At 47.9% G+C, this 22969-nt stretch overlaps 1 protein-coding gene across 1 annotated transcript in view; it reads left to right on the top strand.

Moving 5' to 3' along the window:
- The first annotated feature begins 2506 nt into the window (after positions 1-2506).
- Ppm1f (protein phosphatase, Mg2+/Mn2+ dependent 1F) overlaps positions 2507-22969 on the top strand; it is a 30706-nt gene continuing 10243 nt past the window's right edge. The window contains exons 1-7 of the mRNA XM_020160767.2: positions 2507-2587; positions 3010-3140; positions 8787-9056; positions 13918-14060; positions 18720-18922; positions 19963-20151; positions 22652-22795. Coding sequence (XP_020016356.1) covers positions 8887-9056; positions 13918-14060; positions 18720-18922; positions 19963-20151; positions 22652-22795 — 849 coding nt within the window. The 5' untranslated portion in view covers positions 2507-2587; positions 3010-3140; positions 8787-8886. The remainder of the gene's footprint in view (positions 2588-3009; positions 3141-8786; positions 9057-13917; positions 14061-18719; positions 18923-19962; positions 20152-22651; positions 22796-22969) is intronic.

The raw sequence follows: 22969 nt of genomic DNA, 5'->3' as shown, positions 1-22969 counted from the left end.
TCTGTGGCTGTCCTTATGCATGGAACCAAGGAGGCCCTTAGGTTGCTGAAGCTTCATTGTGCATTCTGGTCATTCTGTGTGACCAACCCCACTATCTGCTAGCCGTGACTCTAGGAGCAATGAAGACAAGGAAGAAAGGAGGTCTGGTTTAGGCCAGAACTGTCTCCCAAGCAGCCACGCTCCTTAGGACCATCCCTTCTGTCCGGAAGCTATAGAGGTCTGTGACTGCAGGGCAGCCTGCTAGGGGTGAGGGGGGTGGAGGGTGTATAGGCAGGATCTTCCAAACTAGCCCTCTTCATCCTTACACATGGCTCCCAGTGGCAGAGCATGGTTGAGCATACTTCTGGAATGGGACATTTGGGAGCTGGGAGAAAGTTCAGTCAGGGAAGACAGGTAGGAGGAAGACCTGGAGCAGAGCACTCTGAGAGCCCCTAGTTCTCCCCCTAGCCAGGGAAGTGGCCTTGCTACAGAAGCATGGGCTTGGTGGCCTGTTGGAGTGGGTGATACTGAGGTTCATTTCACAAGAAAGAGAGCCAAGAGCTGAGGCGTGGTGGAATGTAGACAGGGAGGCGTTGACAGATGCCACAGGGCACAAGTACTTGCATAAGCACATCCTTGGCCTAGAGCCCGGCAAGGGCAAGTCCTGGTGCATAGCACTGCCATCTACCTACCTACCTCAAGTGGAATCGCTCAACAGTAGCACAGCTCCTATGGAGGAAGCCTGCAGGCATGTTGGCTTTCGTTAGCACTGCACTTTACACTGTAGAAGGAGCTGCCATATATATCATTTTGCCTAGACTACAGTTCTCAAACTTCACAGCCATTTTGATGTAGGTGGCCCAGGTACTTTTGAGAAGCACTGGCTTGGGGTCTCACAACAGCCCTACAACAGGTTGTTTGCTATTATGCCCATTTTTCTGGTAAGGAAACAGGCTCTGTCTGTCCAAGGTCACAGGTTATAAGAAATAGCCCCAGCCTTGCTCAGGGTCACTGCTTTGACAGGGATCTAGAAATGGGGTGGGTTAGAAAGGGGTGAACCAGGACCTCACTTGCTCCAACCCCTGCCTGGTAGATCCACCCCCACCCTAGATGGTTTCCTTTAGATCAGCCAGTTTTAGTTCTCCAGATTCACGACTTACTGAAACCCTTCTGTCAGTGAAGCATCCTAGAGACCTTCCTGGGAAGGACTGTGTAGACTTGAAGATCAGATGGGCAGGGCCACAGTAAGGCTTGACGGCTTGTTCTCCATTAAAAACCTACAATTACAGCCAGTAATTATAGGTTCATATGTATAATCCTAGCTACTAAGGAGGCAGAGATCAAAAGGATCAGGGTTCAAAGCCAACCCAATAGTTCATGAGACCCTCCCCCATGTTGAAAATACCCAACACAAAACGGCTGGCAGAGTGGCTCATGTGGTAAAATGCCTGCCTAGCAAATATGAGACCCCGAGTTCAAATCCCAGAACCACCACAAAATCTAATTACACCTTACACCTGAGCTGGTGTGAAGATGAATATACTAATACTAGACATTAAAAATATTTTCCTTAGCCAGGAGCCAGTGGCTCACTCACTACTAGCTGATATGTAGTAGTAGCTAGTAGTAGCTAGTAGTAGCTAGCTACTCAGGAGGCATAGATCAGAAGGATCAAGGTTCAAAACCAGCCCAAGCAAATAGTTCTCAAGACCCTATCTCAAAATACCAACAGAAAAAAGGGCTAGTGGAGTGCCTCAAGTGGTAGAGCACCTGGCTAACAAACATAAGACCCTGAGTTCAAACCCTAGTACCGCCAAAAAAACTTTTTAAACTATTTTCCTTGGCCTGGGCTGGGCATAGTAGTGGAACACGCCTATAATCCCAGCTACTTGGGAGGCGAAGATAGAAATATCACGGTCTGAGTCCTGCGTGGGCAAAAGTGAGACCTTCTGAAAAACTAAAAGCAAAAGGACTAGCAGTGCGACCCAAGTGGTAGAGCAAATGCTGCAAGCACAAGGCTCTGAGTTTGATCCCCAGTACTGCCAAATATATATATATATATCTTTCTTCCTTGCTCTAAAAGTATATATTTTCTATTTTTCAAAGAAAACGTTTTTGTGAGCCTCTATGGTGTCAGAAAAATGCCCATCTCCCCCAAAAAAATGTCTGTGTCCAACATACATTTGAAAAAAGACAGCCTCTTTTTCCCAGCTTTGTGAAAACTAACACACAGGCCCCGGGGTATTGTGCCTCTTGCCCCTGATGGATGGGCCAGCCTTGGGAAGTCTTGGTTTGCATCCCTGCCCTGCCGCTTACCACCTATTGACCGGACAGAAAGTGCTTAATTTCTAGGCGCTGTGAGGTAGAAATTGCTGTTCGCCATCTAGCCATCCACCCAAGGCTGAAGAGAAGCAGTTTGCCAGTGCTTTGGAGCACAGGTGTCGGCGCAAAATGAAAGAGCCACGAGACCGCCAGGGGGCAGCATATGTCCGGCCCCGCCCGCCCTGAGATCCGACTACGCCTGCGCGGCCCCCGCGGCGGCCCGGGACGGGAAGTGGGCGGGGCCAGCGAGCAGCCGCTCTTGGGGCGCAGAGCGGCGGGGTGGCAGGTGAGGCCCGCAGGGACCTGGGGGTAAGGAAGCCCCGGGGGGCGATATTGAGAGAGTGACGGGGCTGGGACGAGGTCAGGTGAAGGCCCAAAGTGCACAAGGATGAAATGGGGCTGCGGAACCCTGGTTGCAGAATAAGGGGGCTGAGAAGGCAAGAAAAGGCCAAGACGAGGCTCAGATGGAGGGATGCAAAGGGTGGAGGGGTTGAATGGGAAACTGAGGAACAGGGAGAGCAACTGAGGATCTGAGGAACCCGAAGCGAAGAATGAGGGGCTGGTGAGACAAGGGCGTGAAACTGGGGGGCCCATTGACCCGGCGGGGGGTGTGGCCAGCCAAGGGCTAGTGGGGACCCGGGGCTGTGAGGCAGACTAGGGTGCCAAAGGATGACACGTTCCCTTTTTCACGGATCCAACCCATCCCAGCTCATCCCACCTCTCAGGAACATGTGGGCGAGACCCACTGCCCTGTGTCGTACCCCACCAGCACAGTCACCTTCGTGGGACCACATCTCTGCTGAATGCACCCGTTCCAGGGCCTCCCACGTCTGTTGAAGGTAAGTGTTTCAGTTAAAGCAGTGCTTAGGCTGCAGCTGCTTCAGCTGGATTGTGTTAGAGTTTCAGGCATGGAGGCCTTGGGCTTACCACTGCAGCGTGTGAGCTCAGTCAAGCCCCTTAACCTCGCTGTGTAATAGGAAGAAATGACACCCACAATAGGGGGTTTTACATAGGGCCTAACACTCAATGGATGGGGATGTACTCCACCAAAGCCTACTATGCTGAGGTCCTCTGAGTGACATATATTCTCATGGCATTCCCTGGGGTGAGTTCTGTGAGCCAAACTCCTCCTACCTCGGGGTGTGGAAAGTGAGGCTGGAAGGCACTCTGAGGCCACCTCTAGCTCATTGCTGGCTTGTATGCTCAACCCTGCCATTGACAAATTTCACTCTTTTCCTCCCACAACTGAGGTGCAAGTGGCAAAATCACCTGGCATCAGAAGATTGAGTCCTACTTTGCCACTTACCTCCTGTGTGACCTTAGACAAGTGCATATCCTCCCCAGTCTATTTCTTTCTCTGTAATGTGACCTGACAGTATGTACTTACCAGCATAGTTGTGAGAGGTAAAGCAAAACGATGCCTTAAACCTCCCACTAAAGTTTATTTGTGGGAAACCAACCCTGTCTTTAAGGCCTGTCCTTGCTACCCACTGTGCTAAGAGGAGTGTTTTAGTTTCCTCTTTAAAGCTGCCAGGTCTCAGACTTCATACTCAGCCCATGATGGCCACTCAGCTCTTCCCTCTGTTATCACACTTGCCACCTGCTGAGGACAAATGGTCAGGGTGGGCTCTCTGACCACAAGGTTCCATCAAGAGCCATAGGCTGGTGGCTCACACCTGTAATCCTAGCTAATCAGGAGGCAGAGATGAGGAGGATCATTGTTTGACACCAGCCCTGGGTAAATAGCTCATGAGACCCTATCTTGAAAAAACCCATCACAAAAATGGGCTGGCAGAGTGGCGCCTGCCTAGCAAGTGTGAGGACCTATGTTCAAACCCCAGTGCTGCCAATAAATAAATAAATAATGAGCAAGATGAGCTGGAGATGCGCCTCAAGTTGTAGCATAGCTGTTTTGCAAGCCCTGAGTTCAAACTTCATTCCCACACACACACACAAAAAAAACAGCCTGTAAAAAGAAAAGTGTTTTCACAACAATATAAATCTGTTTAATGTCACAGAACTCTACATTTAAAATAGTTAAAGGAAGGAGTGGGTATGGTGGTATGGCTTAGGGGGTAGAGTGTATGCTTGTGCTTATCATGCACGAGACCCGGAGTTTAATCCCAACACCAAAAAAGATGATTAAAGTGAGTGACAAATGTTATTTTGTGCATATTTTGCCACCATATATATAGTGAAATAAACATATAAATGTAAATCCATAAAGTATTTCCACATATATGCAGGGAAAGATCTGGTTAAGATCTAGAAGGATTTGCACCCAATTATTTCTGATAGTTATTTATGAATTAAAGAAATATGTTTCTCCATTGGTAGAAAAAAATGAACAGTGAGTACACTACTTTCACAACAATAGTAACACAGTTTCCTTTTCTAAAGATTGCTGTTTTGTCATTTCCCAGGATCTGAAGTTAAGCAAGATTCAAGTATTTTGTCTGTAACACCTAGAAAAAACTGCAGTTATACATATATATATTAGTTGAGCTTTTAAGTCCAAACCAGTAAACTAGAGGAAGATAAATAGTTCAAAAAAAATTTTTTTAAAAGAAAACTTTTATGTCAGTTGCCATCAAAAGGGCCATAGAGCCATGGAAGAGAGTGTATTGGACCCCAAAGGTAGAAAGAGGTCAGCAGAACCTGATAGGATCAGAGCGATGGGGGAAAAGCACTGGAGCAGAAAGACTTCGGATTTAGTTCAGGAAAAGGAAGTGAAGGGGCTGTCCTGGGGCTGCAGCACAGAAATGAAAGAGGCCATGAGAGAGCCAACTTCCAGAATTAGTGACCAGTGAGGGGTGGGTCAGTGACAGGAAGGAGTCAGAATGACTTTGAAATGAGGGGCTGATTCCCCATCGTAAGCCCCAGCCAGGCAGTGACTTTGGGCAAGTCACTTAGCCTTTATGCTGCAGCCAGCACCTGTAAAGTGGAGAGGATCACAACAAGGTTGTCAGGAGATTAGAAGGAATGACAAGAGATCAAGCCGATGTCAGCTGGCAGCACCCTGGTCCCACTGCTGAAGCTGTCAGCTAACGAGAAAAGCCAGGAAGAACCAGCTGAGGGTCATGTTTGGCAAGACTGATCAAAGCAGGTGACACTGAGGGTAAGGGGTCCAGTGTCCCTTCTCCTCCCCTAGGTTTTTGGTGACTTGTACAGACTTATGCACACATCCCTCCCACTCTGAGCCCTTTATTTGTGTGGGGACACTGCAAAGTCCAAACAACCCTATACAACTACCTCTGGTACTTCTCCAGCCCCGTCTCCTCCCCAACTGCCTTGTTCAACTGTTGCCTACCTGCCAGCCTTCATCTTTCTCCTAAGACTGTCTCCTCCAGTGATCTCAAAAGAACTCAGAGTACTGGCACTGTCCCTTTACCTGTCTAGGTACTGCCTCTGTTTCCCACTTCAAGATCAGAATTTCCCTCCTGCTGCTGTCTGTGTACCTTTCTCTCTAGGTCATGAGCTTCCCAGGGCAGGGATTATTCTCCTGTCCATATGGCATGTATCAGATTTAGGAGTTTATAAGAAGTTATTATTCTTGTCCTTTACCCCAGCTGGGGCCCCAAAAAGGAAAACTGTAGCCTGGTTCTTTTCCTCCCCTCTGACCTAAGCCAGGCAATGCAGAAACACATCTAGGTGGTACCCAGCAAGCAGGGTGGCTCTGGGCACTGTGCCTTTCTAACAAAAGTAGGCAGTTGATGCAGACCCTGAGAATAAGCCAGTCCCACCCCTCTGCAGATACAGACCTTCTCGCATGAGCATAATGGCTGCTTCACCCGCCCAGACCCCACTCAGCATTCATGGTACAAATGGTCATTAGGGCTCATGCCAAGTCCTGGGCTCAGGGCAGTGGGCACAAGCCACAGAGAGCAGGCAGTGCTGCAGGGCAGAGAGGAGGAGCCAGACTCGGAAGAGGGGCTCCAGGCACAGGAAACAGCCCAGGGGTAGAGGTAAGAAAAAAGCACCTGGACCAAAAGGTCCAGCAGACAAGGCTCTAGCAAGTGGGGTCAAAGATGGAGGGTCTTGAATTCTGTGGAAGTGGGGTCTTTATGCTGTGAGCCAGGGTTTCGCCAACTGGAACCCTTTTGTGTATTTCAAATGAAAGGAGCATACAGTCTTTTCACTTGACTCTAATGAGAAATTTACACAAACACATTTAGCACTTCTGAAGGTTTCAGTGCCTCTGTTGGGGATCCAAGCATATACCAAATGCTGGCAGTTGCTTGAGGGCAGCTCTGCATTATTCACAATTCCCTCTCTAACCAGGTGAGAGCAGTTCATAGCAGAGAAGGGGATTTGGCCTCTTCCTCTGCCCACGGGCTCTGAACTTGCCAGGAAATTCATGCCATCTCCTTGATGCCTTCTTGTGGGCTTAATCTTCATACTCTGCAGCTCTGCTATACTGTGCTGACAGGTCCTCTGTTGCCCTCCTCCCACCCTTACCCAGGGCTCCCTGCCTGTTCTCATTTCTCCATTTCATAAACTTAGTAATCATAAAAAAGGACAACCCTTCCATAAGTAGGGTTCTTTAGCCACTAGCTTCCTTCATCTCTTCTTGTTTTCAGCTGTAGTCATCCTTCAACTTCAGACCCTTACCCTCAGCTTCTCTTTTGGCAGTTTAGAGGCATCATCTATAGATATTTTAAGACTAATGATTCTGGAAGATTCTTGCCTGTAGTCTGCCTGCTCCATTCAGTGGTTAGAACCTGAAAAGCTTCAGGAAGGGGATGAACTAAGAGAGGTATGGGCTAGAAAGCTCCTTCTTAGATTCTCCCACCTAGAACTTGGGGTATTCTTCAGAATCTTATGTCAATTTATCACCTTAAAAGATCCCTGGTAGTAAATGCACAGTTCTCTTTCCTGAAGAACATTTCCAAACCTAAGTGTTAATTGGAGACTTCAGGGGTGCCACAGCCATAGGAGGGCTGGAGGAAGCAAGCCCTGGGGTACATGTGTCTAGAAGGGGCAAGAAAGAGTAGGGCTGGAAGAGTCCAGGCTACAGCACCAAGAAGAGCAAATGGGAGGATGGAGCAGAAGCAGATCACACAGGTAGGAAGACGGAAGAGGCTGGGAGTATGGTTCAGTGGTAGAGCACTCACCTAGTATGCACAAGGCCCTGAGTTTGATCCCCAGTACTAAGGGGAGAAAAAAAAGAGACGATTGAAGCAAGAGTTATTTCATTGATATGTGGATGGCTATGAAAAAGAGGCAGGAGTCCAGGTAGAACCTCAGATGTCTAATGTAACAGACTAGGGGCCAGAACCAGTCTGCAAAGACTAGGTGTGAGTGTGGAAAGGGCTTGCTGACCTTGGCTGTGACTAGGTGGATCTAAACAGGAGAGACGTGCTAAAGGCCCTCCTTGGGGAGGAAGCACTTTGAGGCCCTTGGGCACTATTGTGCCTCTCTCAGATGTGAGAGGAGCAGTGTGGGGTGGTGACAAGCTCAGGTGCCCATATCCCTCCTGGGTTCCATTGTCCATCCTGAGACCTCTAGTAATGGACTCTCATCTGTGAAATGGGGACTTGACCTGGCTCCTACTGTGTCAGGGGCACATGAGCCTGGCAGCTACTAAACCCTTAGCATTCCTAAGGATGTGAGAAAGAAGAGGCTGGAGCCTGTGCCTCTGGTGGAGTCAGCAGCGTTGGGGCATCTGCGGTATCCCTCCTCCAGCCGAGCCGTAAGAAGACTGAGTCGTTCTAAGCTCATGACCCACTCTTCCTGTTAGAGAGCATTGAAGAGGACTGACCACATCTCAAAGTACCCCCAGCCCAAGTTAACTCTCTACTTCACTCCTACCCACCCCTCAGGCAGCCCAGTGGCCTCTGAGGATCCCTTCCTGCTCTCACTTTGGTCCATCTCCCAGTCCTGGGCTGACTGCTCCTGAGTGTTGGTTCTTTCTTTCTCTAAACCATCTCTGGAGCCCAGTGCACGTCCCTTCTCCCATCAGGTCACTACTTCCAAGCACACAGACCTGATGGCCTCACATCCTCACCTTGAAGCCCCCTAGCGGTTGATGTCCTGGGCTCAAATGGAACCTTTTTGCCTGCCTCAATGACCTAGCTCTGGTGTTCCTTTTCTACCCGCCATTAGCCATGCCTCTCTCTGCTGGGAACATAAGTTATTCTGTTACTTTTTTTTTTTTTTTCCCAGTACCGGGGCCTCACACTTGCAAGGCTGATGCTCTTTCCTCTTGAGCCACTCCACCAGCCCTCCTTCTGTCACTTCTCCATGATGTCCTTAAGGTCTCTATTCCCACCATCCAAAGGCTGCTTCTCAGGGTACCCATGTGTCCACTTGGACCCATGTTGGGATACTGGCTGGGGTCTTGCTATACTTGCTGTGCTCCCTAAACTATGAGGTCTCTGCTGTGCATTGCTTGCAGGTGATGGACACAAAGCAGGACACCTGCAGTTTGGGTTGCAGGGTGCATCTACCCTGTGATATTGCTAATTCTGCCATCTCTTCCCCAGAGTGAAGACTGACGGAAGACCATCTCACCCCCAAGCCTGGCTGCAAGCCTCCCGGGATGCTCTGGGCTTGGCGTCTGGAGCCCAACAGAACAGCAGCCAGATGGCCTGTGGCACAGAGATTCCAGACTTCTTGGATGCATTCCTCCAAGACTTCCCAGTCCCACTGAGCCCAGAGAGCCCTTTGCCATGGAAGGCCCCGGGGGCCATGCTGAGCCAAGAGGAGGTAGAAGGCGAGCTGGCTGAGCTGGCGATAGGCTTCCTGGGCAGCAGGTAGGCCAAAGGGGAGAAGACTGGACTGAGCAAGTCACAGAAGTGTTGTGTGTCTGCCGTGTGCTGACCTTGACACTACCTAAGCCCCATGATGGCGTTATTCAGTTGTCTCCCCTTATCCACATCTCAAACCCTCAGTAGAGGCCTGAGACCATGGATAGTACTGAACCCTATAATTTGATACCTTTCTCTCTTAGCTAAGCACTTACCACACATGCACTGTAACTTCTGCAGTCTAAAGTGCAACAAAAAACCAGCACAAATTTCTCGCCTTTCACAGTTTCACCAAAGATTCATTCTTGTGACAGATCTTAGCAACTTCAGCATTGGAATTTTTTCCTTTCCTTATTAAAAGTTGAGAACTTTCACCTGTTCACTTAAAGAAAATACTTTGGTATATCCAAATTGCCAGCCTCACTACTTTTGGGCTTTGGGCCATTACTAAGTAAAATAAGGGTTACTTGAGCCCTGCAAAACCAAGATGGTCAATCTGATAACCAACACAGCTAGTAAGTGACTAAGGGTCAGGGAGCATATACAGCTAGGATATGCTGGACAAAAACCACTTTGTGTTCCAAGCAGAACAGAGCAGGGTGGTACAAGTTTTCATCAGGCCACTCAGAACAGTACACAGTTTAAAAGTTATAAGTTGTTTATTTCTGAAATTTTCTATTTAATATTTTCAGACCATTACAAGTAATTAAAATGACAGAAAACAAAACTGGATAAGATGGGGTGGGAGGGTGGCATTATATTGCTTTCCAGTGGCTGCTTTAACAAGGTATCACAAACTGGGCAGCTTATTACAACAGAAATTTGTCCTCTTATAATTCTGGGGGTCAGCAGTCCAAGATCAAGGACTTGTTGGCAGGACCTTTCTCTTTCAAGGGCCATAGGGGAAAATATGTTCTAGGCCTTTCTCTTAGCATCTGGTAGCAACTTCTTAGTGTTCCTTGGCTTGTAGACTCACCCCTCTGATCTCCCCTTTATCATTACATGGTGTTCTGTATAGCCTCACTTTTTGTGCGACACCAATCATATTGAGTTAGAAGCCACCCTACTGTAGTGTGACCACCTCTTACTGTAAACTACATTTGCAAAGAACGTAATTCCAGATAAGGTCATATTCTGAGCCACTGTGAGTTAGGATTTCAACATACTTGGGGTGGGGGGGGTGGCACAATTAAACTCACACCAGGTGCTGAATGGTAAATCCTGTTTCTGTCCCATCATACTGACAAAAAGGCAGAGGTAAGTGGATTAAGGGACTAGCCCAAGGCCACATGCTCTCCTTCTCTACCCGCCCCCAGCCACCACAATCTACAAGATAGTTAGTGATATCCCCATTTCACAGGTGAGGAAGCACCAAGGGGTGGCAGAGCCACCTCTGTAGACTTCAGGGAAGGTGAAGAGTAGTGGGACCTGTAGCAGCCTGCAAGGTTGTCTCCTAGGCTGACCTCAGGTCTCTTCCTCAGAAGAAGTATACTTGGTCCTTGTAGCCTTTCCCCTTTCATTTATTTATTCATCCATTCTAGAAGTATTTGTCCCATGAAACTATGAAGGACAAGATCTCTTTTCTGACCCTCTCTGCTCAGTTCTAAAGCTGTAGGAGGTAGAACAGAGCTCCCCAGGGGCCTGCTTAGACTCCCCTACATTGTGATGGATTTAAGGAATTTTTGTTCTTTCCTAGTATTTTCTCTCTTAGGCAGATATGGGTCATCAGTTGGGGTCTGAGCCTCATGTGTATCCTGGACCATGTACAACTGTCCACGAGCACCCACATATGCACATTTGTGCATGTCTGGTGACTTACACCTGACCTATCAGGTGTAAGGAGACCTACCTCCTTCATGTTCTGCTTCCCATCCCCAACTTGAGACTCAGGTATAAATGGCTTTGAGTATAGTGGTCCAATGGGCTTTTTTTTCAGATTTTAATTTTATCCTCTCTGAAGTCGTCCAAACTCTGGTCTGCTCATTTTAGGTCTTATCTTTCCCTCTTGTTGCTCACAGTTTTATTGTCAAATCTTTGGGTTCTCAAGCCAGTGCATATCTTACACTGTAATTATTTAGATGTAGTTTTCATCTCTCTTGTTAGACTATAAACTCCTTGTAAATCCCTTTCCACCCTTCCTCCACCTCCCCTCCAGGTGGGTGGTCTGGTATTTCTTTGGTTCCTGGATGGTTCCCTGGAACATCCTCTGACCAAATTTAGGAGCCCCATCCCCCAGGCCTGAATCAGAGTTAGATTTCATGGTACAGTGACCCAGCCCTGAGGGCCTGCAGGGTTTAGCCATAGGCGAGACCCTTGGATGCAGTAGAAGCCCTGTCCAGGAAAGGGATGCCAGTGGCCCAGCGCCAGGCATTGTCTGGGTCCCCATGGCCGGAAGCTGCCTCCCTGTCCCCAATAGCAGTAGGAGCAACAGCAGCAAGGGGTGGGCAGGAAGCTGAAGCATGACCTCACCCAGGCCTAGGAAAACAGTAGGGCCCTTCTGCTGGGAAAAGGGAAAACCCAGCAGTTGGCAGGAAATGCTCAAATGGTGGAAGAACTCATTTCTCATGTCTTGGCTTGCTTTCCCACTCTTATTTTTCTTTTTTTCTTTTCCTCTGTCCTCCTCCCCCTTTCCTCCCCCTTCCTTTTTTTCAGTGTTGGGGAATCAAACCTAGAGCCGCAAGCATGCAAGGCAAGCATTCTAATCCTGAACCACACCCATCCTGCTGGTTGTTTGTCAAAAGCAGTTCCAGAGGATTCTCCCCTGTCACCTTCTTATTTTAAAAAAAATCAAGAATCCCGGTAGACTCCAAAGACCATCAGTAGAGGCCTCAAGTTCCCAGTCCCCACCAGACATGATCCATTGGCCACACTATAGGCAGGTCTTTATCCTCTGGTTAAAGCAGGAGTGTCAGCCCCACAAAGAGTCATGGGGCTGCCCCCAAGCAGCACCTCCCCCCCAAGAACAGACACGTAGTTCAACTCACTGGGCCAGAAGGTAGAATCTGGAGGGTCAAGATGCATCCTAAGGGCCCCAGGAGGACTGTCCCATTCTGCCCAGATTGCCAGGGAGGGCTTCTATGGATATGGAATTTGAGCAGGGCTTCCCAAAGCATGAAGCCCACATGGGGGTGTGGGACAGAGCCCATGTGGAAGGGCAGGGCAGAGCCTGTGTGTAGGAGCATGGCAGGCATGGATAGATCCTTGGCTACAGCAGGCTTCAGTCTCTTGATCCCCAGAACTCTTCCCTTGATCTGCCACTTGTGCCCCTTTTGCATTGCCTGCCTGCCAAAGGCCCCCAACACAAAATTGGCATTTCCTTTCCTCCACTTGTCTTCAGCATACAGTAACACCTCTCTACCCCACCTGTACCTACTCGACTCTTCAGCTCTGTTCTGGGACTTTCAAAGGGGTCAACCAAGTCTCACTTCTCAGAATTATTCCTCCATGGTCTTGTGGAAGACACCTGTCGGATCATTTTCCACTTCTCCAGCTGTTGCCTGGCGGTTATGGGTGGGTAAAGCTCCTCATTTATCCTGCAGTTCCATCTCTTGCCAGACCATGTACCCTTAGCTCCCCAAGCCTCTTGAATTCAGCAGAACCTGAGAACCAGTGGAGACAGAACCCATCACTTTGTCCTAGGCAAATTAATTAATGGTGTCAGTGTTCCCCCAATTGCTCAGAACAGAAACCTTGACTTTGTCTCTGTTCTTTCCTCACCCCAACCAGCCTCCCCTAATACTGCTCTTCCATACCAAGGTCAGTCATGCCATGTCTCTCTTCAAAACAGACCAAAGTCAGTAGCTCCCTACGGCCAAAAATCCCGGCCCACCTTTTGCTCCTGTCACCCCTACCCCAGCTGCCCTGTTGGCTGCTGCCCAGGGACCCTGTAAGCCGTGCATAGTCGCCGTCTCTACCAGGCCATGTATGGCTCTTCCCAAAATGCCGCACCTGGGTCCCATGCTCCCTGGATCAGCTTCCTGGGGTGGTTGTACCAAAGCATCACAAACCAGGTAGCTTAAACAACAAATATATTGTTTCATAGTTCTGGTGGTGAGGTGTCTGAGGTGAAGGTATTGTCAGGACTGGTTCTTCTGGTGGTTTACCAGTAATCCTTGACATTCCTTAGTGTGTTGGCTCACCATCAACCCATAGCTGGCTCATGTTCACATGGCTTTCTCCCCATATGGGTGTCTGTGTCCACATTTTCCCTTTATTATAAAGACAGTCATATTGAAGTAGGGGCTAGGGCATGATTCAAATGACAGAGCACTTGCCTGGCAATTATAAGGCCCTGAGTTTAGTCCCCACTACCGCCAAACAAATGAATAAACAAACTTGGTTCTTACTTGAAATAAGGGCCCATCCTACTCTAGTGTGACCTCATTTTAACTAATTCTATCTATTGAGCCTATTTCCATGTACAATCCCGTTCTGAGGTACTGGGAGTTACAGCTTCAACATGTGAATTTGAGGGAGGAGCACTATTTGGCCTCATAATGTCCCTGACCCCTGCCTCCAGGGGCCCTCAGCTAGCACTGGTAACCCTCTCCCCTTCTGTGGCACATGGACCAGGAACTATCATCATCTTGAATGTCAGGGAAGTTTTCCCAGCCACCAAGGCTCATATACCTTAGTGACACCCTCATCTAAGCAGGTCCCATTAGATGGTGTGTGTCTGCCTCTGGATATTGTGTGAATATCCGTCCCAGCACCCTGAGGGAAGAGGTCACCTTGCTCATCTTTACCCCACAGGATAATGATGTGAGCTATGATCTCCACCTCTGGAAGATCCTCCAGGTTGGGGAATGCTAGGCATGGGCTTCTACTGGGAGCTGCTCTAGCCTCACTTCTCATTTCTCATCCCTAGGAATGCTCCATCACCACTTGCTGCAGCTCTGACCCATGAGGCAATTTCCCAGCTGCTACGAACAGATCTGTCTGAATTTAGGAAGTTACCCAGGCAGGAGGAAGAGGATGATAACGAGGAAGAAGAGAAGGCTCCTGTGATCTGTGAGTTCTCTTCCCTCTCAGGTGGCCCTGGGACTGCTTAGCAAGTGATAAAGATGACATTGTAGACAGCATGTTGATCAAAGGGGTTGGCACCAGGGTACTCGCCTATGACGGTGGCAAGATGAAGGCGCAGAGAAAGCATAACACAGCAGCATGGAGCCAGCAAGGAGGCATGTGGCAATTAGTGCCCAGCTCATAGATATCCAACAAGACAGGGTATCTGGAGGGTGGTAGGTACTCTCCTAGGTCCTACATCACTTAAGCTTCAGAACAGCCGTTGGGAATGATGCCTATCCTGTTTTATATGAGAGGAACACAAGATTCTAACTGACAGTCAGGATGCCAGATCAAATACACTTGCTATTTTCCCTCAGCTAACACAAAGTCAGTCAGCAGAGTGACAAATCATCTAGTCTACAGGGACAGCATCGTGATCCAGATGGTAGAAAACACCAGTGTGCAGGCTCCATGCAGACTCATCTGAAGTGGGACCATTAGGTGGAGGCGCTCAGTGCTATCCATGATTCCATGGGGAGGCAGCAGTGGAGGTTCACCTGTCAGTGCTTCTGTCAGCCATCAGTGAGGCCAAGCTGTGGAATAGCATGGCATGACCACAGGAACCTCAAAACTGAGAGGCCTACAAAGCCATTTGACAGAGAATCTGCTTATTAAAATATAGGGCTCTTATTCTACCTAACTTTCTTTCCTAGTAATTGGTTTTATTGTATGTCACCAAGGTGTTGGTTTGCATTGAACCAAAACTATAGGGAGGGAAAGTGGCAGGCTTCAGGGGAGCTGCCACCAGGGGCCTTTGAGGCTTGTTTTCTAGTTGGAAATTCACTTCTGCACCAGCATCCAAGCAGTGAGAAGCAGAGTTTTCATCATCTGTCATTTCCTTTCTAATTGTATTATTTAAACTCAGCACTAGTCCATGCACAGAGGGAAGAGCAAGGAATAAGGTGGATGAAAAGAGAAAAGAAAAATACATGAGGTCTCTAGCTTCATGGGTGCCAGGTCTTTGTTCTCTTTTCTTTCTCGTCCCCTCATCCTTGGCTCCCTGCCCATGTTCCATCCAAGCACAGCCTTGTCTCCTGGACTGGGAAACCGCCATCCTCAGCAACAGGCAGCCATTGTTCTCTGCAAAGCCAGTAGGCTTCCAGCAGTGGCAGCTGCCACCACTGGGCCCCACAAAGGGAACATCTCCACCTCCCACCCCACCCTACTCTGCCTGTTTCCTCTGTCCATCCAGACAGGAGACAGTGTCACCTGCTGGTGGGAACGAGAACTGACATAGCTGAGCCCTATATCTGGGGTCTGTGAAGGAGGGAAGAGCACTGACAGAAGGAAATCACAGCTTCCCCTGCCCTGCCTCTCTGTCCTATAACAGTTTCATGCAGGCCTAGGCTAACAGCCATGATCACTCAAGGAAGCAGAACATAACAAGGTCTATAGTCTCCAAGCCATTTTTGCACAATTGCATCAGAGCAAGCATTGCTAGGTTCACTGCCAAAGGGCAGAGATGTACCTGAAGCACCTCTGTGCCTGCCAGCCAGCCTCTCCCCAGTGATAGTTATAAAAACAGACTTCCAGTTTCCTGAGGCTCCAGGACTGCAGCCCTTGACCAGAGGAGCAGACCAAGGCTCCAGAAGGCTGAGATCTGGGCATCACTGCAGAAGCTTCTTGTCCTCATTTGTAACTGCTAGGCAAGCACCCTACCACTGAGCTACATCCCCAGCCCTTGTAACTGTCCTTTACCTGAGCAAGATGCAAGTCCAAACACGTGAATGGAAGTTGCAACAAGAGAGGAAAAGACAGCCTATGACTGGGGACCCACTGTGTGCTTCAGAGCTGATAAGTGCCAGCGATTGCCAGAAGGCAGCTTTCCAAGCAGTTTTCTGAGCACAGCCTTTTGTAGGGGAGGTCTGGGAAGCAGCACCATGAGAATTGGTCAAAAGAGCCTCATAATCAGCAGGGGAAATGAGCCAAATGCATATGGAGCTGCTATACTTCCACTGCCTTCTGTAGACAGAGCCCTTCAGCCTGGACCTGCTAGTCCTATGGTTCATACCAAGTGCTTGAATGGGCCCCTGTCCTGGATACAGTGGCAACAACCAGTGCTATACCTCATCCCCTGCCCTGAAACAGGGTTTCCCTTGGACTCCTCCTTCTGTGGCTTTCTGTGCTCTTGGGCCATGCCTTTTGGCTTTTCCTCTGTGGCTCCCTCTGCCCTCAGCTCTTCTTCTTCAGCCATGCCTCTGTCTGGGAGCACTTTTTTCTCCCAGTTCCCCATGTCCTTTGGTTGTAGCCTATGTCACTTGGACTCTGCCCTGTTTTGTTACTTGACTTGAACTCCCCTCTTAGGAGACAAGCTCTGACTCACCTGTACCTGCCATGTGCACCTGCCTGGCAGGAGCCAGAGTCCTAGGAGGAGTTTGTGCATTGAATGAAAGTGACCCCTGAAGTCTCCTTTGGACTTCTTTAGAAGTGAGGCTTCAGTAAGATTTTATTTTCCTTGAAAATGAGCATTATAGGGTGTATTTATTTGTTGTTACATAATAAATTGCTCCCAAATTTAGTGACTTAAAACAAGTCATTTATGTCCCAGTTTCCATGGGTCTGGAATTTGAGAGCCCTGAGGATAAGTGGATAGGATAACCAGGATCTCATGAAGTTGTAGTCACACAGATTGCCACTGCCTGACCCCAAAGCACAACCCTCCTGAGATGGTGTAGTCACAGAAATGAGAGCATACATGCAAGCTGGAAGCTACAGTGCCTCTTATGAAATAGTGTCAGAAACCTTACATGGTCACTTCCACTTTACTGCATTCATCAGAAGCAGCTCATACGAAGTCCTACATTCAAGGGGAAAGAGCTGAGCTACATCTCATGCAAGAGTTCATGGATATATTTTAAAGCTGTCACATAGGACAAACACTTGTAATGGAAGCCTGAGAAAATATTTAATATTAAGTATACATAAGGGGCAAAAATTGATCATAGAACCAGCCTTACAGACATCCACTGCTGCCATCTTGGTTGTGCACCATTTCTGCCCGTTTTCTCTGGGTCTAAGTGGTTTTTCTTTGTTTTTGTACTGGGGTTGCGCTTGCTAGGTAGGCACTTTACCAGTTGATTGTTCATGTACTTGTGATTGTTTAAACCATATATGTACTTCTCTGTCCTTCTGTCATGTAAAATTATGACATAAAAGTTTTACTTGCTTGAAAACTCTGTAAAAGTCCATTTCTGTTTTGCTGCTTAATTTTTTTAATTTTTTTGTTTTGAGATAATCATAACTGCACATGTAAAATAATGAAGAGATCGTATGTACACATTACTCCATTTCTTCCCCAGGGTAAAAGGAAGCACTTTACCACTTGAGCCATGCCCCCAGCCCTTTTTTTTGCTTTAGTTATTTTTCAGATAGGGTATCTTCCTTTTGCCCAGACCAGTCTTGAACTGCATTCCTCCTACATCTGCTTCCTGCATAGCTGGGACTAGTGGTGAACACCACCACATCCAGCTTGTTCTTTGAAATAAAGTCTCACTGTTTGTCCAGGGTGGTCTCAAACCATGATCCTCATATCTCTGCTTCCCAAGTAGGTAGGATTACAGGTATGAGCCATTGCTCCTGGCCAGGAGTAACATCTTATCATAAGCAGGATCTTAACATAGTCAAATACAGAACAGTTCCTTTGACACACGGATCCTTCATGTTACCCTCTCATGGCCACCTCACACTGCCACCCTTCACCTACCCAGGTCTCTAACTACTGGCAATTACTAATCTCCATTTCTATAATTTTATCATTTCAAGAATGCATACCAATGGAGACATACAATATGTAGCTTTGGGAGATTGTCTTTTGCACTCAGTATAATTCTATGGAGAATAACCTAAATTGTTCCACATATCAGTAATTCTCTGTGTTCTGTTGCCAAGTTGTACTCCAAGGTCTGGGTGGACTGCTGCTTGTTTAGCTAGTTGTGTTGAAGGATTCCAGATTTTGGCTGATATGTTAAAGCCACTATGAATATTTGTGTGCAAGTTTTTAGGTGAACAGACTTCATTTTTCTGGGATTAGTGCCCAGGAGTACAATTGCTGGGTCATAGTGTAGTTGCATGTTAGTTGTGAAAATCATTTTTAATAGAAGCTTAATTCCTTATCAACAAAATAGACCAGTATTTAATTGTTCTTCTGTCATTGGATATATAGTGTTTCTAGTTAGTGGGCAATTATAAATAATTCTGTACTTTACCTTTAAACTATTTTAGCATTTCTGATGATCTCCTTGCAGAGGGTCCCATGAATGGACTTAAGTTCATTGTGGCCTAGGAGACTTCTTGTTACATACTGTCAAGAAAAGCATTTCTAATTTGGGCTGGGGATATGGCTCAAGTGGTAGAGTGTTTGCTAGCATGTGTGAGTCCCTGGGTTCAATCCCCAGTACCACAAAAAAAAAAAATTAATATGCTTAAGACAGGCTGTCATGCACAGTTTAGTAGGCTGGCATGTTCAGTATGCCCTGGGAGGTGACTGGCTGGTGGGAGCTATCTGTAAAACTGGGGATGGCAGGGAAAGGATTTGGGGAAGCCAGTGAAGCTGCTGTTGTATGATTTGTACTTCTCTAACCATTCCTTTGTCCTTCCCAACAGTGCTAGATGCCAAAGGCCTAGCACGGAGTTTCTTTAACAAACTCTGGGAAGTATGCAGCATGTGGCAGAAGCAGTTACCATTGATGGCCCGGACACCACAGCAGCAGTGGCTGGTCTCCATCCATGCCATCAGGAACACTCGCCGCAAAATGGAGGACCGGCATGTGTCCCTTCCTGCCTTCAATCACCTCTTTGGCTTGTCTGTGAGTGTTCCACCTTCATGGCCCAGGGGCAGGCAGTGTCCACCACTGGAACAGCATAGGGGAACTTAAGCAGGAGGTGGGGGACCCTGTAGGTCAAGAAGAGCAACTAAAGCCAAGCCAGAAGAAACACTTCTCAGCTGCTATCTCAAGACTGAGGTGCTGGGTGGCTCTCACAGTATTTCCCTGGGGAGTCTGGGAGGCCTAATTCATAGCACCAGCACCTTTGGGCTAGGCTGCCAAGCTCCCTGCTTTCCTCTGCAAAGAACTGAAAAAAGGGTAGCAGTTGGCCTATGTCTGTTATAAGGGGAGGCTCCAGTGCCATGTTCAGACTTGTATTGCTGAGCACAGCTCAGCCTTCTGCACTGGGAGACCCTGGTACATCTTACTTCATTTTATGCTTGTACAGCATACATTCTATGCTGGTACAGGTGGTGAAACTGAGGCTCCAAGGGCTGTACTTTTCCAAATCTCCCAGCTCATAAGTACTTGAACCAAGTTTATTGGTGTGATGGTAAATGCCAGGCTGATTCTTCCAGACCCTGCCTGTCTCAATCTGATTTCCATTGCTGTATCAGATTACCTGAGACTGGGTAATTTACAAAGAAATGAAGATTCTACTGTGTGTTCTGGAGACCAAGAGGACCAAGGTCAAGGAGCCTCATCTGGCAAGGGCCTTCGTGCTGATGGGGATTCTGTGCAGAGTCCTAAGGTAGCACAGGGGATTGCGTGGTGAGACAGAACAACTTCACCAAAGAGAGCTTGCTTTCATAAAAAACCACTCCTTCAATAACCCATTAATCCATGAATAGATTCATTCCAATTACTTCCCAAAGGTCCCACCTCCAAGTAACATTAATGTAAGACTTTGGGGATTAAGTTTCTGACACACAAATTCTGGGGTACATACATTGAAACTGAAGCACTGCCCTATTCAGTACATAGGCTCACTGCCCCACAAGATGAGAGCAGCTACCCAGGGCCCCAGCCTCAGTCAAGTGCAAGGCCGGCGGGTCTGTGACCACCACTGTATTTTCCATCAGGACTCTATAGATCGTGCCTACTTTGCTGTGTTTGATGGTCACGGAGGCGTGGATGCTGCACGATATGCTGCTGTCCATGTGCATGTCAACGCTGCTCAGCGGCCAGAGCTGTCCACAGACCCTGCCAGAGCCCTCAAACAAGCCTTTCAGCACACCGATGAAATGTTTCTCTGGAAAGCCAAGCGAGAGGTAAAGAACCGACAGCCAGGTCTCAAGCGCCACTTAGGGTCCGTTAGCATCAGAGGGAAAGAAACCAAAGTGGTTGGTGGTGTGGAAGACCTTTCCTAAACATTGCCAGAGATCGTGCCATTTCATTCTTACAGGAAGATGGCTCGTTTTTATTTGAATGAAAGCAGCACAAATCTCACCCTTTGAATTACTCTGGTTTCCTGTTACTACAACAAAATGCCTGAGGCTGGGTAACTTTATAAAGATGAGCTTTATTTTGGCTCTTGGTTCTGGAGGACCTCACCTGATAATGTTCTTGCTGGCAGAATCTCTAAGTGGCTCAGCATATCTCATAGTAAGAGACAGGGAGTATATGTGTGTATTTATGTATCTTCTGGCCTCCCTTCTTCCACATAAAGCCACCAGGACTCAACCAAGATGGCTCCATTCCCAGAGGCACCCCCTTTAAATACCAGAGTTGAGTTGAGTTTCCACCCTGTTGGTACCCTACAATGGGGATTAAATTTCAACACATGAAGCCTTGGAAGACACTCAAACCATCTGTGTACCACAGCATCTCTGATCCAGCATGCTGGGCCTCCAGCAGCATACACGTATAGACTGTCTTCAGGCCATGGGAGTAAGGGCCACCTGTTTTAAAATATACCTGGGACTTTTGTTTTAATCAAGTATAGTAAGGTGACAGACAAGTGCTTTGAAAGAAGTTTATTGCTTAGAGCTCCCAAGAGGAGGAAGTACACCACGCCACACAAAAAGCACCTGGGTGCCAGGGTCAGTCAGAAGAGAGGCAAGCACGGCCTCTGGGGAAGGTCCAGGCAAGGCCAGGCAGGCAAGTCCCAGCAACTCAGGATTGGATAGCTTGAATAACCTCAGTTTGTGCTGAACTACAAGGGTAGCCACCAGCTGTCCATCACCTGACCTGAATCCACACAGGGCAGGGGAAACTTTGGCCCAATAGATGATAAAGGAAGTGTTTGGGAGTACAAGGTACAGACAAGTAGACTTGCCCATGGAAGGTGTACACTCAGGGCAGGTATTTCCTGGCTCTAGGAATGATTTAGCCCTGGGAAAGGCAGTGTCTCCAAGATCAACAGTGCCCCAGATTGTCAGTTTATCATAACATACAGAAAATGCAAACCATGGTCAGGTGCAGTGGTACACACCTGTAATCTAACCTACTTGGGAGGCAGAGATCAGGAGGATTGCAATTTGAGACTAACCCAGGCAAAAAAAAAAAAAGTTAGTGAGACCCCATCTCATCCAACAGGCTGGGCACAGTGGTACACATCTGTAATCCCAGTTACATAGGAGGCTGTAAATAGGAGGATCACAGTCCAAGGTTAGCTCTGGCCAAAAACACCAGCCCCAATCTGAAAAACAACTAATAGCAAAAAGGACTAGGTACATGTCTCAAGTGGTAGAGTACCTGCTTAGCAAGTGCAAGGCCCTGAGTCCAAACACCAGTTCTCAAAAAAAAGAGAAAAGGATTAATACACTGTCCCACCTACCTCGGTTTAGCCTGGTCTCAGCAGGCTGCTGGTATCCAGTGGGAACCTTCTGTCACGTGTAGGGATGAAGCATTTATTTCAGAAAGAAAACACTGGGCCTCTCCTCTGCGAACTTAACCATAGCGAACTTTACTTCTGTGGGCCCTCACAGCACCCCAAAGTTGGATTCTAATATTGTGTCCATTTTAGACATTGGGAAACTGAGGCTCAGACTGCTTAAAAGACCTACCTAGAGGGAGGCACTCTGTTATCACACGTTGTTACCACAGACAGTGGGATTCAGCAGAGCCAGACTTTACATCTCAATAGAAAGCCATAGAGCATCTAAAACCATATGGTGGGGAGCCTGATGGAAAACTGACACACCTCCTCTCCTGGCTACCGTCATCCCCAGCAGGTGAAAAAGACCTGTGAGCTCAGGGCTGCTTCAGAATAGAGAAAGGAGTCTCTAGAGTAGGTGCTTATTAATGTGGTTTTTTTTTTTGTCTTTGTGTTGCTGGGGATCAAACCCAGGTCCTCACATGTGTTAGATAAGTTCTCTACCAGTGAGCTACCTCTTCCACCCCTGTTATTTTCTTTAAACAGTTTTATTGAGATATAACTGACATACAATAAATTGCACATATTTAAAGTATAAAATTGAATACTTTTTGACTTATATACACACACCCATGAAACTTCTACTCCAGTAGTGGGACATAGAATCATCACACCCAAAAGCTCCTTCCTGCCCTGTGTCATCCCTGTCCTCCTTCCCTTCCGTGCCTCCTCCCTAGACTCACTCTTTTGCTTCCTGCAGTGTAGACAAGTTTGCAGTTCACAAGTATAAACTGGATCCCTCCTGCACAGTGTAACCCTGAGTATTGTCCTGGCCATTGTGGAATTGTGTAGTCCGCCTTCCTTCTCACTGAGTGCTATTCTAGTGGTGGTGCAGTTGTATTGCACAGGCACCAGGTCATACTTCACCCCACGTGGGTTCTCTCTCCCTGCAGCGCCTGCAGAGTGGTACCACAGGTGTGTGTGCGCTCATTGCTGGAACGACACTGCACATTGCCTGGCTCGGGGACTCCCAGGTCATCCTGGTGCAGCAGGGACAGGTGGTGAAGCTGATGGAGCCACACAAACCTGAGCGACAGGTAAGAAGCTCCTTCTGCTCAAGCCCAGGACATTCCCAGGTTCCCATCATGTTGGGTCCATGTAGGAGGCCCAAGCTTGGGATCTCATAGAGAAGGAGAATATTAGGAGGCCCCAACTAGGTATTTGTTGCAGCAGGTTAGGAAGCACAGGACGCCCTGTAAATTCCTGGTGCT

The sequence above is a fragment of the Castor canadensis genome, chromosome 18, assembly GCF_047511655.1.
Source record: "Castor canadensis chromosome 18, mCasCan1.hap1v2, whole genome shotgun sequence".
Lineage (NCBI taxonomy): Eukaryota > Metazoa > Chordata > Mammalia > Rodentia > Castoridae > Castor > Castor canadensis.
The sequence above is the reverse complement of the archived record's forward strand: the minus strand, read 5'-3'. Positions and strand labels throughout refer to the sequence as shown.